This window comes from Chlamydomonas reinhardtii, chromosome 2 (assembly GCF_000002595.2).
Source record: "Chlamydomonas reinhardtii strain CC-503 cw92 mt+ chromosome 2, whole genome shotgun sequence".
Classification (NCBI taxonomy): domain Eukaryota; kingdom Viridiplantae; phylum Chlorophyta; class Chlorophyceae; order Chlamydomonadales; family Chlamydomonadaceae; genus Chlamydomonas; species Chlamydomonas reinhardtii.
The window spans coordinates 4,897,002-4,911,366 of record NC_057005.1 but is presented as its reverse complement, the minus strand read 5'-3'; the positions used below and the strand labels follow the sequence as shown (position 1 = coordinate 4,911,366).

The window sequence follows — 14,365 nt, the reverse complement described above, 5'->3', positions numbered from 1 at the left end:
TGCGGGTCACAAATGCCCTCGTCCCGACTAACCTCGTTCCTTTCCGAGCTCTTTCGCTCAACCACGGGTAGATTACCGTTCTGCTAAACATAGCGTTCGGTCTTGCCCTTCCCGATTCAAGTAGACTTCTTTGCTTCTTTCGAACTCTTAAGGCACGTGAGGCTTCTGTTTGGGTTCGTTCTTACTTGACATAATAGCTTACGTTGCTAGCTTCTGCGGGAGCCAGGTTTGAGCGGGGATCTCCGCCAGCTCCGGCATTCTGAGCGGCCTCTTTGCCCGTGGCGCCCGCAGGTTCGGCGTTCAGCAGTTGGCTCGTGTGAAGCTTGAGTCAGTTCCCATTTTGACGGGCGTCCCCAGCAGCAGCGCATTTCAGGCGGCGGCAGCGACTTTTTAGCAGCACAGCGCCAGGATGCCGAAGAACAAGGGCAAGGGTGGTAAGAACCGTAAGAGGGGAAAGAACGAGAACGAGGAGGAGAAGCGCGAGCTGGTCTACAAGGAGGACGGCCAGGAGTATGCCCAAGTGATCCGCATGCTCGGAAACGGCCGCCTTGAGGCGCAGTGCATTGACGGCAAGAAGCGTCTATGCAACATCCGCGGCAAGATGCGGAAGAAGGTGTGGGTGGCCCAGGGTGACATCGTGCTGGTGGGTCTTCGCGACTACCAGGACGAGAAGGCGGACGTCATTATGAAGTACACAGCGGATGAGGCGCGTGTGCTGAAGCAGGTGCGGAGGCGCAGGGGTTCGCGGCTGGGCGCGCGCGGAGGTCGCCGCTGTGTCGGGGAGGAGTAGGCGAGGCCAAGGACAGCTGTGTCGGGGGGGGGGTAGCGCTGAGGGTCAGGCCAGCCTGGCACGTTCGAGCGGCACGGCTTTCGCTCAGGCCTGCACATCAGTTGCGGCAAGCCCGTGGCACGGCCTTTCGCTTCGTCATCAAAACTGGGTGGGGTACAGCCGATGTGAAGGGTGGGTGGGTGGTGCAGCCCAGCGCCGGAAGTGCGCCAGCACGCGCTGGCTCGTGAGCCCTCGCCACATGCCGCAAACGTTTCTGACGCCCTGCACCCTGTGTCACGCGCGCAGTACGGTGAGCTGCCGGAGCACATTCGTATCAACGACACGGACGTCATCTTCGAGGGCGAGGACAAGGAGAACCAGGAGTACTTCGACTTCGACGACATTGCAGGTGGGTTCTGGGGCGCAGCCTGAGGCGCAGGGGGCCGGGCAGATGGGGCTTTGGGTCAACGTGGTTAAAGAAGCAAGGAAGGGGGAATCGGTATAGGGATGACGTGGGCGGAGGGCATGAGGTGGGTCGCGGAGCGGGGGGGGGGGGCGGCGCAAAAGGAAGCTCGGTCAGGACTGTGCGCAAGAGGCGTTACGAAGGGCCCGATGGTGGGGGCTATGCGAGGGTCTGGAATGGGATGTGTACCCGTATGCCACTTGTCTTGTTTGATGAAGGCGATACGCCATTCCCAGAAAGTAGCATAAGACGCGGGCGGGAAGTGGATCTCCATGCAAACAAACCGAGACCCCAAGGAGAATGGGACGGATGTGCCAGACATCGTGTGACTGAGCTGTCAAACAGTGTATGATGCACGGCGAGTCCGATACTGACCGTGCCTTCCCCACTTGCCTCCACTCGCAGAGATTTGAGCTGGGGCTTTCAGCCTACAGCCCTTTCGTCTGCAATCCTGCGGACCACTTGTTACGCGGCGGCTCATTGTGGAGCCGCCATTTCAGCTTGATAATCGCAAACCTGTCCAATGCCGTGCACAGTGCTCCTGCTAGTGTGCTTGCTATTCAGCCCAAAGTGGAGGTACGGAAGCAAATGCAAGCAGCCCGGTGGCTCAGGGTATGGCCGTGTAAGGGAGGAGTCGCCCAAGGGGCAGAGCTTGCCACCGGCGCGGGTGGCAGCAATAGCGCAGGCAGTTGGTGTGCGGTTGGGGTGTAGGTGCACGCGCGGTATTAGTTTGCGAAGTCGTTGCACGATGGGGAGCCGCTGTGGGGGCACCAGCTGCGGTGACGGCATGCTGAGCGGGTTACATGGGCACCACCAATGTGGTGAACCTTATGAGTGCAAATTACTGGAGTGGCTCCGTGCTCCCTCGCTGCGCGTCTACGTGTCTCCGCATCCCGGTGCCCCGCGCCGACTTGATCAGTAGCATTTGATTAACCGGGGATACCTCAGCCCTCCTCAGCACTGTTCGGCTGTTGTGATGGCTAGAACGGTTCCTCATACGGTAGATGACACCCAGACACCGGCCTGCGGCCATACCTCACAGAAGGCTAACTGGAAGTCGAGGTCGGGCTACCCACACATATAGATTGAGCCGCGCATACCTGTGACATGATGAAGACAGCAATTGCAGGCATTGCCCGGCATTGCACACAGCCTACCGACACCCTGTCGGGCCCAAGGTCGGGCCGCGTGTTCAGGGTTGCCTAGTACGCGACCCTCTCTCCATAATACGCGTATTAATACAGCGTACTAGGATTTCTAGTACAGTACGTAAAAATACGTTGCATAATACGCTGGGCCGCAAAATCCGGGGGGAAAGCCGGTGCAACCACGACACGCGTGCCCGCGCCATGCCCGAATCCGTGTGAATTTGGATTTGCGCGGCCATAGTCTTCTAGCGGGATTTCCTTCAACTTATTATACTCATATTGTTATAAGAAAACACAGCTGCAGTGCGGAGAGCAGTCATGGTTTGCGAGCTTCGACGGACATCCTTTCCAGCATCCCTCGCGCCCCTCGCCCGCCACGGCGCTGCCACGGCCCACCCCGCTGGTTTCCCCAGCACAACGTATTTTCCCAACGTACTAGCCGACGAGGGCAGCGTACAGTACGTAGTACAGTACGTAGTACGTAGTACGCGTACTACGAACTACGCAACCCTGCGCGTGTTTGCGTGTCTCCGCACTAAGATGTCACCAACGAGTCGCTCATGCTTGTAACTGGGTCAAAAGGCAGCTTATTGACGTGTGTTGCGGAACTAAGCTTCAAGACCTGCGTACGACAAACCTACGATAGACTTTCCCTCGGCATGGGCATGGCCGCGTGGAGCACCCCTGTTAGCGGAGTGCTGTCGAAATGCGAACGCGAATGTGCGCGACACGAAGAGAAGTTGTAGTCGCTAGCACGCATAGAAGGCCGGTTAGCAGGAGGCGGTCACAGCAGACATGTTACCTCATCCAGACGGTAAACGCCACGGGCAATAGAGGAGCGCCGCCGACCCATCACTGATCCGACCCTGTTGGCCCCTGCTGGTCGGCATGTCCCATTCTGTAATGCTACGTTGCCGCATTCCTACCGACAACTGAGGACTCTTCGCGAGCCTCCTAATTCCAATTACAGCAATGCAGCCGAGCGTCCGTGCTGCTTCCTGCGTGTTAAGGTTGCCTACTTTGCATGTAGCTCCTCTTTCACTGCATCCTGAACTCACGTTGCTCCCCCCGTGGCCCCACCACAGGTGGCACAACCTTGTCACTGCTCGTGTGCATGCTTGCTATGCAGTGCCCGCGGCAAGACCTGCTACAGTACCCGGCAGTGCTGGCTGCAATCACCACTATAGCCTATTGTTCAGTCCTCTGTACACCCTGTGAGCAATACTGCTGTGTGCAGCAACGCGACTACGGCCACATGACGCTATAATCCGTGCGCGGGCCGTGCACAAGTAACAAAATCAACACGCGCGCAAACGGCCACACCTAACATCCACCCCGTTCAAAGCGCCATTGAAGTACACCTAGGGTCAGCACTCAAGTTGCAAAACCAGAACTGCAAGCGTCAGTCTTGTGCATCACGCGCACAACCTCACTGCGGCTACTCTCTACCGCCTGGTTTCTCCCATAACCTGTGTGCCTAAATGCACTGCACTTCACTAGCTCTCCTGCACGGCCATCGCGCCACCCCACTCCCACTCCCACCACCGGACAAGGTGCGGGCCGTCCCGCCCTTCGCCCGCACTGCGGCACCCCCACGCGCCTCCTAGCGTGTCATTGCTTCTTCTTGTCCTTCTGCGTCTTGGCCTTCTCCTCCTGCTGCGCCTTGAGTTCCTCCACTGTTAAGTGGATGCCGTTGGGGTCCATGAAGGTGCCCAGCAGCCAGTCCCAGTGCGTGAAGAACGGCTGCGAGAAGTTCATCTTGATGCCGCGCACGTCGTGGTGCACGTCGTGGTAGGCGGCGGAGTTGGGGAACAGGCTGTGCAGCGGGTTGATGGGGCCGCGGTAGTTGCAGTGGTCCAGCACGGTCTTGATGTAGCCGAACACGAAGAGGGCTGTGGAGGTCTCGCAGTCCAGGCCCGCGCCGTACAGGCTCACCACGCCGCCCAGCGTGTCCAGCAGGAAGCCCTCCAGGATGGAGTTGTACAGCGCGCCGTAGGCGTACGGGATGTTGAGCGTGTGGTGCACGCTGTGCAGGTGCTTGTACAGGAAGGTGTTCACGTGCACCCAGCGGTGGATCCAGTACTGCCACGTGTCCATGATGTACATGCCCAGCACGAAGCGGCTGGCGCGCAGCGCTAGCGACTGCGGCCCGGCCGGCCCCACCGCGCACATGTCCTTGTCCACCACGAACAGCACCAGGTTCAGCGCGATCTGGATCGCCTGCTGTAGCAGCACGCGGATGATGACCTGCGACCGCGTGATGGTGTTGGGCCGCCCCGGGTCGCGGCGGACCACCTTGTAGCGCTCCGTGAAAGGTAGCTTGAGTGTGTCGAGGATGTCATAGAAGCCCGCTACGAGCCAGTACGCTAGCGGCTGATACACCAGCATGGCGAACTCCACGTGGCCCGGCCGCAGCCGGTTGGCGAACAGGTCCTGGGCGTTGGCCGCCCATTCAGATAGCAGCGACGCCATGCTGGCGCAGCGGCGGCGACGGCTGAGACGCGGGGGCTGATAGTGTTCGCCCCGACCCGTACCAGCGGCGGACGGCGGGGTCGGCCCTGCAGAACATTGTGGAGTGAGAATTTGGCTCAGGTATGCCAGGCATCGCTTTGCACTAGGGCCGTGGTGGGCGGGGGCCACCAGCGAGTGTCTTCGCGCCAGAACCGTGTGACCGGCCTGCAGCGGGGCCAAGCCGCAGGGCCCTCGCCGACAGCACGTAAGTGCGACGCAGCGCACCTTGATATCAGGAGGCACGCTCGGCTACGGCCGCTTGCTATTAGCAGCCGATGGCGTGGCCGCGCCTAGCTTCACTCACGCCGACTACAAGTGATCCGCTTGAAAGCACAGCTACAAGACGCACGTATTCGAGTGCGTGTGGAAAAAGCGCAATCACGTTCTGTGAGGAAGAGAAGGCTGTGATGTTCAACTGGATGTTCAAATATCGACACTCGCGCTCCAATTTGTTGGCAGTAAGGCCTGTTGATAGGGCGAACTACGGGTACAGAACACGGGCACATCCAACTTAAGGGGACCGGAATGAAGACCACAATCGCTACAAGGGGGGTCCATCCCCCAATCCGTCAGCGGTCCGCCCTTGCTTATTTGCTTACTGGCAATCCTCACAGACTTTCCATGTCAATATACTGCTAGCAGAGACAATAACAGGCCCGTGCCCATCACAAGCAGCTGTTTGTGGAAGGTTGACCAGGCGACCTTTCGTATGCCTTGCACTGCTGAACGCCTAAAGCCTCAAACATATTACTCTCAAAGAATTTGAACGGATCTGTCAGGAACTAGGTTGCTAACGCCTTCGTTGTTGAGCGCCGGGCGGCCATGCCACTAACGGCAACGTGGACGGACCAGGCACGTCGACCTCTCTGCCATATTCCTGCTGGGTAGCGTACTAACAGACTCGGGGCTCGGGCCGGGCTGTGTGCGCAGGAGGACGAGACGCTGCGAAAACTCGTCAAGGAGTATGGCCCTAAGAAGTGGAGCGTGATTGCGCAGAAGCTCAAGACAAAGGGTAGCAAACAGGTACGTCGCTGGAGACTTAGAGCCTTACACGTCGGTTTCGCCGATTTCTGATATGCCACGCCCTACTTACCGCAGTGCCGACGTCGATGGAAAAACTACCTCAATGCTGACCTAAAATCGGGCGGCTGGACTGCGGAGGTGGGTCCTGACAGGAAGACGGGCCTCTTCGAGGATATCGCCAGCCAATTGATGCGGCTCGCCATGCGGGGGCTAACAACGCGTGTAGGGCGCCTCAAAGGCAGTTGGCAACCACCCCAGCACTGCGTGCGAGACACACAGAACTGAGCGTGTCTCGGTACGTCCGTAATACCGTTTGAACCGTGACACAGGAGGACCGCATCCTGATGGAGGGCCACCGCCTGTATGGCAACAAGTGGACGGAGATTGCCAAAATGGTCGGCGGGCGGACAGACAATGCGGTGAAGAACCGGTAAGCGGTGTTATGTCATGCGCAAGGCGCACGAGGTGGATGGGGGGATGGGGGGGGCCTCGGGCGAAGGCGTCGTGTGGTGATGGTGGTTGTGGGGCGGGGGGCAACACGCACTGTCACACGCACGCACACCAAGCCGCACGAGTACCAAGTAGCCGACCCTCGACCAATCAGAGAGCAACCTTGATTACATAACAGTTGCATGACCAATCCCCGTGACGCCTGCAGGTACGCCGCGCTCTGTAAGCGCGACATGAGGGGCGGTGGCAACGTGCGGCGCGCGGCGGCGATTGGCGGGGGCGGGGGTGGCGGTGGCGGCGGCGCCCGTGGCGGCCGGAAGGCCCGGCCCGCAAACTCGGACTCAGACAATGTCAGCGACGTTGAGCTGGATGACGACTCAGATGCCGAGGACGAGGCAAAGCGGTCCTCGTCGTTCTCATCAGACCGCAGCCGCGAACCCAGCCCCTCGCGAGGTAGCAAGGGCAGCCGCGGCGGGGCCGCGGAGGGCAGCACCCGCAGCCCTGCAACACGTGGCAGCGTCGGCGGGGCTGTGAGCCCGCGCGCTGCGGCGGGTGGCAGTGGCGGCGCGCGGGCCGGCAGCATTCTGGGTCCCCGCCGACGAAGTGCGGCGGCCGCCTCCACCGAGGAGTCGCCGCCGCCGCAGGCCGAGCCCGACGAGGCGCCGGCGGCCAAGCGCCGTGCGCTGATGAACGGCGGCGCGGCCGCAGGCGGCGTGCTTGCAAACGGCTCCATGAACGGCAACGGGTACCAGCTGCCGGTGCCCACGCCACGCACGCCGCGCACGCCGCGGCTGCTCGCGCAGCTGCAGGAGGCGACTTTGGCAAACAACCTCCACCAGCACCAGCAGCACGCAGCCGTGGCGGCGTCGCGGGCGGGCGCCGGCGCGGGCCGGGGGTTGGTGGGCAGCGGTGGCAAGGTGGGCGCGCCGCCCAAGAAGCCGCCGGCGCTGACCATCAACATTCCCAACCCGTCGGCGGCGGACCCGATGGCGCAGCCGCCACCCACGGGCAGCGGCGCGGGCTACGGCATTGAGATACGCGTGCTGCGGGTGAGGAGTTGGTGGTCGGATCGGTCGGCATGCCCAACGTCGACATTGGGACGCTGCTTCGCCGCGGTCGTGTGAAATAGCCGGCGTTTCCCGTGGCCCCGTGCCGTGGCCTGTGCTTCTGGCGTGTCACACCTGCCTCTGGCACGACCCACCACCTGTACCCTTTCCCCTCCCTTGGAACCTGGCAGGACCTGCTGACGCCGCAGGAGATCCAGTACGCGCGCGAGCTGAACGACATGCAGCTGCCGCTGCACATCAACGTGGACGACGACCCGCTCATGGTGATTGGCACCGGCCTGCACCCGCCCGGCGGCGTCAGCGCCGGCGGCCTGCCCACCACCGCTGGCGTGCTGGGCGGCGGCGGGGGAGCCGCCGGCGCCAGCGGCCTGAGCACCGGCAGCCTCAGTCACGGCGAGGCGCCGATGACCACCGGCCGCCACGCGGCACACCACGCGCTGAACGCGCTGGTGTCGCCGGGCAGCGCGGGCGGCGCGCTGGCGGACTTCAATGACGTGCTGCGCTGGTTCCAGACGGGGCTGACGCCCAAGAGCACATACGGCGGCAGCGCGGGCGGGCTGGGCACGCTGGGCGGCACGCCACGCAACATGCTGGGCAGCCTGGGCCGCACGGGCCTCACGCCGCGCGGTCTGCACACCAGCACCGGGCGGGGCGGGCACGACAGCGACGGCGGCGGACTGGGGATGGGCACGGGCCTCACGCCCAGGGGGTTGCGGGGTGCAGGCGGTGGCGGTGGCGGCGGCAGCCCGTCCAGCGGCAGCGGCAGTGGGACGCCGCCGTCGGCCGAGCGGTTGGGACCCAATGGGGCCGCATTGGCGGGCACGCCCTCCATGCGCACGCGGCGACAGATAGCGGTGGCGGCGGCGGTGGCGGCGTCAGCGGGCCCGGGGCCTAGCTCCACCTCGCACGCGCAGCAGCAGCAGGGAGGGCCACAGGGTGCCTTCGCGGGTGCGGAGCTGCATGCGGGGCACCGGCAGCTGCTGACCAAGCTCATACAGAACGCGGCAGTGCCGTCGGAGACGCCCAAGCCCGGGGCAGCAGGGGACAGCGGCAACACCATCCTCTCAGCTCGAGGGGATCTCAGGTGAGGGGCGGGCGCGGAACGGGACCCTGCTGCCTTTGCGGTTACCGTTATCACGTTATGGGGTTAGCACAAATAGGGTTAGCAGTCTACAAGGAAGGCCACCTGCCGCGTATTGGCGCGTTGCAAAGGAGGCTCCGGGCCCCGGGACACAGGCAATCAATTACGCCTTTGCTGTAACGCATCTCCACTGCTTTTGCCTCCACAGGGTGATACCGCCCCCCTCGCCCGGTGTCTTCAGTCCCGGCTCGTTCCTCGCCACCTCCCGCGGCCCTGCGACGCGGAGCGCGGCGGCGCAGCAGGAACAGCAGCAGCAGACGGCGGAGCTGCAGCAGGCGGGCAGCGGCAGCGTGGTGGTGATGCCGCAGTTCACACAGCAGGAGCTGCTCATGCTGCTGGAGGTGCTACACAGCGACGACCTTCAGGCGCTGCCGCCACCGCCGGAGGCCTTCGCATGAAGCCGTTGCTAGTTGTTGTGCTTTCGTGCGGTCGGCTGGGGTTGACAGCACTGTGCTGTCGTGTGATGTGGTGCGCCCGGGCTGGTTTTGGGGGGTGAGTCCGGCACACGCGAACGGTGCCATTGTACCGGTGTGTGTGTGCGTGTGCGTGTGTGTGGGTGTGGGTGTGCGGGGCGGATCCGGAGGCTGACGCTTGGACCTGATGACAGCAGGTTGTGTCCCCGACGGGGTGGGGCTAGGCTGGGGCAGATTGCATAGCCATCCGTCGGCCAGCACACCAAGGAGTTGCTGGCCACGTGTGTCGGGGCCCTTGTGACATTGACAATTGCCAGACCTGACCCACATGACAGGCAGGTGTAGCTTTAGGGGCGTGGACTGCGAGACACAGCCGCAACGCTCTCTGGTTTGGATATGACAGCACTGGCGGCCAGTGTCGGGCCGTGTATGCAGGGGAATGGTGTGAACCCGGGATGTCAGAGGAGGTACTCGTGTTCCAACGTGCAACTGTATGTATGGAGCGTTTGGATGCGGGTGCCGCCGAGACTACCCCCTTCAGACATAGGGTGTTTGCCTCGTACGTATATCTGAGACATGTTGAACCGTGTGTTCCCGCAACAATGCCCTGAAGGGCATCTTAAATGGAAACGAGTGCGATTGGGTAGACCTGATGCTGTGCATACGATAGTGGCACGTCCTACGTCGGCAAAGCACCCTCCTACGCTGTAATAAGGAAAGTCTGCTCTTCATCAGAACCCCCTGGCGCGGGTGTTTCCAGGTTGGTCCCGCACGCCCCGTGCCACACCCCGCGTATCGCCAGCACGCCAGCGACCCACCAGCCCAGCAGTTTCCCTGGTTTCATTTGGTACATGGCGGCTCTCGGCGGCCTCAGCAGCGGACGGCGGTTACCGTCCGTTTGAGGTAACATGTCAGCTCTCAGTGCGTTCTGCTGACCGCTTTCACTGCTTGCAAGCGATAAGAACCTCCGCTGCCGCCTGCATTCGCATTCGCATTCGCATTCGCATTTACGCATTTCAATAACCCCCAATGCCAGAAACCCTTGCGCGCACACCAGTATTTGCAGGCTGTGCACACGCTGTGCCTGCGAGCCGCTCGGCTGAGGCTGGGCGGGTCTGGGCGGAGGCTGGGCGGGCCTGGGCGCAGCACGGTAACCCCCAGTCATAAATCGGTTATTGGGTTTACCGGATGGGTTATCACCACAGGTGGGGGGGTAGTCTCGACTGGCAAAGGCCCCATGTTCTCAAACGAAAGAGCTTGACGAGAGGACTCCAATTCCACTTTCAGAGTTTCAATCAGGGTAGTAATTGCAAAGTTATGGGCCCTCAAACTTCAGGGTCGGTCGTCGGAGTTGGAGGTCCCCAAGGTTTCGTCACGCGGATGTGGGTGGGACTGCCAGATTTCGTCTCCGTGCCCAAAGCGCCCATCTAAGCGCTCCGCCCAATAGCACAAGCACTAGCACACATTAGCATGCACATACTAAAGTATTTGCAGAACGGTTGGCCTCTGGAAAGCGGCCGCCGCATGTCCGTCCACATCGGCATCGTAGTAGCTTAGAGCTCCACTCGAGCGTCTCTCATTGATGTCATGAAGACTATGCGAACTGATGCTAATTTGCAACGGCCAAGGCTTGGTGTGGGTCATGGCGACAAGGCTGCCGCCGGCCATCGATGCTGGCAACCGTGTCACAGTGATCCCGGGATGCTTCACAAGATCCCAGGAGAAAGTCGACCAATCTCTTCCGGCACACACTCCCGAGCATCATATGGACAGCGCAATTGTAAGCTTAAGAGCACGCCCCGGTAGTCTGACAGAAGGGTCGGTGGTCGGCCATGGACACATGGACAAGTGTGGCATGGTTGCCAGGCAACTTGTGCCTCCAGCTGAACTCGAGGTATACAACTGTAGAGCTCGCCGAGAGCAGTCGATTGACACTGACATGGCTACAAATTAAGGGGTTCTGAGGGCCGTTTTAGGGGGTAAACGGTGGGGGAGGTCGGTCGTCGGTCCGGAGGGGGGGTCGGGAGGTTTTGGGACATGGGGTCTGGAGGTTTAGTTCGAACCCCCCCCCCCCCTGATCACCAGCCACTGCACGGTAACTGGTCGGTCAGCCGCAGGCGACGATGCCGTGTGTTAGCCAGTGAGGCGGTCTGTAGACCATCGGTCTGCCGTCCCTAGTCCAAATTAACCGATGGTAACCCGAATGCCGTTGTTTTTCACGGTGTTTCACTGATGGTTCAATGGGGGTTGATCGGTTGTGTGTGTGTGTGTGTGTGTGTGTGTGTGTGTGTGTTAAAGAGCACAAGGAAAACGTGTGTGTGTGTGTGTGTGTGTGTCAATAAACGAAACGAAAGCCCGCCCAGACGTGTGTGTGTGTGTGTACGTGTGTACGTGTGTGGGATGCAGGTGTGTGTGTGTGTGTGTGTGTGTGTGTGTGTGTGTGTGCGGTAGAGAGCGTACGGGAAGTGAGTGAACATACAAATACGGCACGCAGCACGGTGTGTGCCGTTCCATGACTTGTTCGACACTTAATCACTGGTTAAGTAGTCATCCGCCGCAATCCTCTGACGTGCATGACGAGTGTGGTGGGAACGAATGCGTACGTAGACCAGAGCGGACGGCGGAGTGGGCTTGCAGGCGGCACGAGAGTAGGCAGTCAGTAGCGCAAGTTGCGAATTCACATGTTACCTCGTAACCGACGATAAACGCTGTGGACGGTCGCGCCCATGGCTGGCTGACAGAAAGCGGCTGCTGTATTGGGATGGCTGGGCTGGACGACGGCGGCCGGGCGTTGCTTGGGACTACCAGAAAGGATGCGCCCGAAACCAACCTGGAGAACACCAGCGCCACCGGTGCCCAGCACGACATGTATGGGAGGGAGGGAGGGACAGGAGGCGTGATGCACTGCCGCGTAAAAGCTATGGCGCTAGGCGCGAGGCAAGCAACGTGACCCCCAAAACAACCGCGAGGACATGGTGCGCGAATCGGGCTGCGGGCTGTGGCTGTGCGCTGCGTTGGGTGGATAAACGAAGAACACTAAGTATGGCGAAGTGCATAACATGACTGTGTCTCATGTCATGTGCAGCCGGCACCCCAAGTCGCACCTGACACTGAAGCTGAAATTTAAACGGCTGCCCTGCTTCCCTCGCCACCGCAGCCAACCTGGAGTTCATTTCGTTCGCGGTGCTGACGCTCACTGTGACCCTGGGCCTGTGTGTGTGCCGCCGGTGGGCTCACGAGAGCCGCTCAGCCAGGTGCGGGCCCGGGGGCCTGGTACTGAACTGCACGCCCTGATTGCATCCAGTCTGAGGGTCCCCGCATGTAGGGGCCTACCTACCCAAACGCCCCACGCTGCCAGTCTACCCATGGGTCCTCTCTTCGCACGTGCACTGGCCCGCTTCAAGTCTTCGTGATTATTCATGAGTGTAACCTTCCCCCCACCAAACAGCCCCCTTTTGTCAACGTGCCTCACGCCTGCAACATCCTCCATGTGCACACGCGCACATGCGCAGACCGTACATGGCCCCCTCCCTGTTGTGTTTTCCTGACACACACATGCACACGGGCGCCCTTCCCCCCACGACCACGTGCACACACATCCCAACTATGCAGGTATCGGCGCAGTGGTGGTGTTCATCAACGCGGCCCTGGTCGCCTACCTCACCTGGTTCATCTGGAAGCACTTCGCCGCCGCAGACCGCAAGGCCGAGAAGGCGGGAGAGGAGGCAGAGGGCGAGACGGAGGACGGGCAGGCGGGAGAGGAGGGGCAGGCGGGCGACAGGGAGGGAGAGGAGGTGCAGGAGGGCCCCAACCGCGTGAGCGAGAATGGGCAGCACGCGGGCGGGGGCAGCAAGAGCCCCAGCCCCAGCCCCAGCCCTAGCCGCGGCCGTGGCCTGTTTGGCATGGTTCGCAAAGGTGGCATGGTTCGCAAATCATTCAATCACTCAATGCCGGTAATGCGTATGGCCCTCCCGGATGTGTGTGCGTGAATGGTGGGCGTGCGGATACAGGCACTGCGATACAGGTGCCGTGCTCAACTGTTTACCTTCATTAACGGGCACCATAGCATAACCCGTGAGCATAACCGTACGCTTACATAACCGTACGCGTACATAACCGTACGCGTACGCGTAGCATAACCGTACTCGTACATAAGCGACCGCGTGACCATGTGTCGTGTGTGCTCCATGCAGGCGGCGAGCGTGCGGCCGGCTTCTTGTAGTAGGACAGTCGGTAAAAGACACATCTAGATGCCCCAGGGCGCCGTCCGCAGGGTTATATACTTGTGTGTCGTAGAACTTCTGTGTTCCGCCCACACTTCTTCTCCATGTTACGGCAGTGTAAGGCAGGCAGTGGAGGCAGCGACGGCGGCGGCGGAGGCAGAGGGATGACACGCCCCCTCTTTCAGGACCTCGAAGTTAGCGGAGCGAGCTCCGGTGAAGGCTAATCTGGGTGCAGTTAACCCGCTCAGGAGGGGTAGCGGGCCTCACCGCGGGTGGGCCCGGGGCTAACCTGGGTGGGCCGTCGGCTAATCCTGGGTGGGCCCGGGGCTAATCCAGGTTGGCCGGCGACCCAGCAGGCTTTGCCCCGAGCTCACCCAAGCTTTACAGCCGTTGCCTTAAAGTTAGCCCACGGCTAATCCACCGGAGCTGGATGAGAGCGGCCAAAACGGCGAGTGTCATCCCTCCGGCGGAGGCGGAGCCGATGCCGGGGTTGACGGTGGCAGCAACAGCCACGGCAACGGCAACGGCCACAGCAGGCAGCAGCGGCAGGCGCCGCCACACCTGCAGGGCGCCGCTGTAGGTGCCGGGGCGCCGCGGCCAGCTGATGCCGCTGTGGGATGGCGCACAAATTAAAGTGCTGTGTTTGCAGTGTTTGCAACCACATTGATTGACGGGGCTCCTTGACTCAGGACTCAGGAATCTCTTGTTTTCTTCATGACACTGAAGCAAGTGTACTGCCGGGGGATGTATGCTTTATTCTCGCACCTGCGAGCCACGCTTCGTGATGTGCCACTTCGGCGCGTGCGCCTGCTGATTCTTAAAATGAATGTTCCTGTTCATGCCTCGCGAACTGGCATGTGGGGGGCAGGGCCGCTTGTGGGAAGTGGCGTCGGGGAGGGGGGGCGCAATATTTGGGAAGGCACAGGAGACGTGTGGTGCGGTGGTGGTGGATACAGAACTAGCCTGGCTTTTCACTTAGGTACATTCGCGGAGTAGGGTTCAGCTGCGCTGTTGGGCTAGCGCGTGGGAGAGATGGCATGCTCGGAGAGGGGTTCAGCACTGCTGCATGACGTGCACCTCATGCAACATACAATTTGAGCTTGCACCGCTGTGAAAGCGTTGCTCATTCTTCTTATGTAACTGGTAAAACGCACCGT

General features: G+C 61.3%; 4 protein-coding genes across 4 annotated transcripts; 3 read left to right on the top strand and 1 right to left on the bottom strand.

Moving 5' to 3' along the window:
* The first annotated feature begins 38 nt into the window (after positions 1-38).
* CHLRE_02g103550v5 (uncharacterized protein) lies at positions 39-2,084 on the top strand. The gene is made up of 4 exons (XM_001699729.2): positions 39-152; positions 292-724; positions 1,076-1,178; positions 1,638-2,084. The coding sequence occupies exons 2-4, from the start codon at positions 410-412 to the stop codon at positions 1,643-1,645; spliced, it is 426 nt and encodes a 141-aa protein (XP_001699781.1). The 5' UTR covers positions 39-152; positions 292-409; the 3' UTR covers positions 1,646-2,084.
* A 1,248-nt stretch (positions 2,085-3,332) lies between these two features.
* On the bottom strand, positions 3,333-5,384 carry CHLRE_02g103500v5 (uncharacterized protein). The gene is made up of 2 exons (XM_001699943.2): positions 5,117-5,384; positions 3,333-4,938 (listed from the first exon to the last, which is right to left on the bottom strand). The coding sequence occupies exon 2, from the start codon at positions 4,850-4,852 to the stop codon at positions 3,992-3,994; it is 861 nt and encodes a 286-aa protein (XP_001699995.1). The 5' UTR covers positions 4,853-4,938; positions 5,117-5,384; the 3' UTR covers positions 3,333-3,991.
* Positions 5,385-5,514: 130 nt separating this feature from the next.
* Positions 5,515-9,708, top strand: CHLRE_02g103450v5 (uncharacterized protein). The gene is made up of 7 exons (XM_001699730.2): positions 5,515-5,743; positions 5,822-5,914; positions 5,990-6,052; positions 6,244-6,344; positions 6,573-7,413; positions 7,602-8,515; positions 8,721-9,708. Exons 1-7 carry the CDS (start codon positions 5,714-5,716, stop codon positions 8,968-8,970), a joined length of 2,292 nt encoding a protein of 763 aa, XP_001699782.2. The 5' UTR covers positions 5,515-5,713; the 3' UTR covers positions 8,971-9,708.
* Positions 9,709-11,530: 1,822 nt separating this feature from the next.
* Positions 11,531-14,360, top strand: CHLRE_02g103426v5 (uncharacterized protein). The gene is made up of 3 exons (XM_043059759.1): positions 11,531-11,915; positions 12,143-12,199; positions 12,598-14,360. The coding sequence occupies exons 1-3, from the start codon at positions 11,747-11,749 to the stop codon at positions 12,972-12,974; spliced, it is 603 nt and encodes a 200-aa protein (XP_042927393.1). The 5' UTR covers positions 11,531-11,746; the 3' UTR covers positions 12,975-14,360.
* The last annotated feature ends 5 nt before the right edge of the window (positions 14,361-14,365 follow it).

Excerpts from the sequence above, each read along its gene's own strand:
- CHLRE_02g103550v5 (XM_001699729.2), top strand. The coding sequence starts at position 410 with ATGCCGAAGAACAAGGGCAAGGGTGGTAAGAACCGTAAGAGGGGAAAG. Across the intron at positions 725-1,075 it reads AGGCGCGTGTGCTGAAGCAG|TACGGTGAGCTGCCGGAGCA; the intron begins GTGCGGAGGCGC and ends TCACGCGCGCAG.
- CHLRE_02g103500v5 (XM_001699943.2), bottom strand. The coding sequence starts at position 4,852 with ATGGCGTCGCTGCTATCTGAATGGGCGGCCAACGCCCAGGACCTGTTC.
- CHLRE_02g103450v5 (XM_001699730.2), top strand. The coding sequence starts at position 5,714 with ATGCCACTAACGGCAACGTGGACGGACCAG. Across the intron at positions 6,345-6,572 it reads GACAATGCGGTGAAGAACCG|GTACGCCGCGCTCTGTAAGC; the intron begins GTAAGCGGTGTT and ends TGACGCCTGCAG. Across the intron at positions 7,414-7,601 it reads TTGAGATACGCGTGCTGCGG|GACCTGCTGACGCCGCAGGA; the intron begins GTGAGGAGTTGG and ends GGAACCTGGCAG.
- CHLRE_02g103426v5 (XM_043059759.1), top strand. The coding sequence starts at position 11,747 with ATGGCTGGGCTGGACGACGGCGGCCGGGCGTTGCTTGGGACTACCAGA. Across the intron at positions 11,916-12,142 it reads CGTAAAAGCTATGGCGCTAG|CCAACCTGGAGTTCATTTCG; the intron begins GCGCGAGGCAAG and ends TCGCCACCGCAG. Across the intron at positions 12,200-12,597 it reads CACTGTGACCCTGGGCCTGT|GTATCGGCGCAGTGGTGGTG; the intron begins GTGTGTGCCGCC and ends CCAACTATGCAG.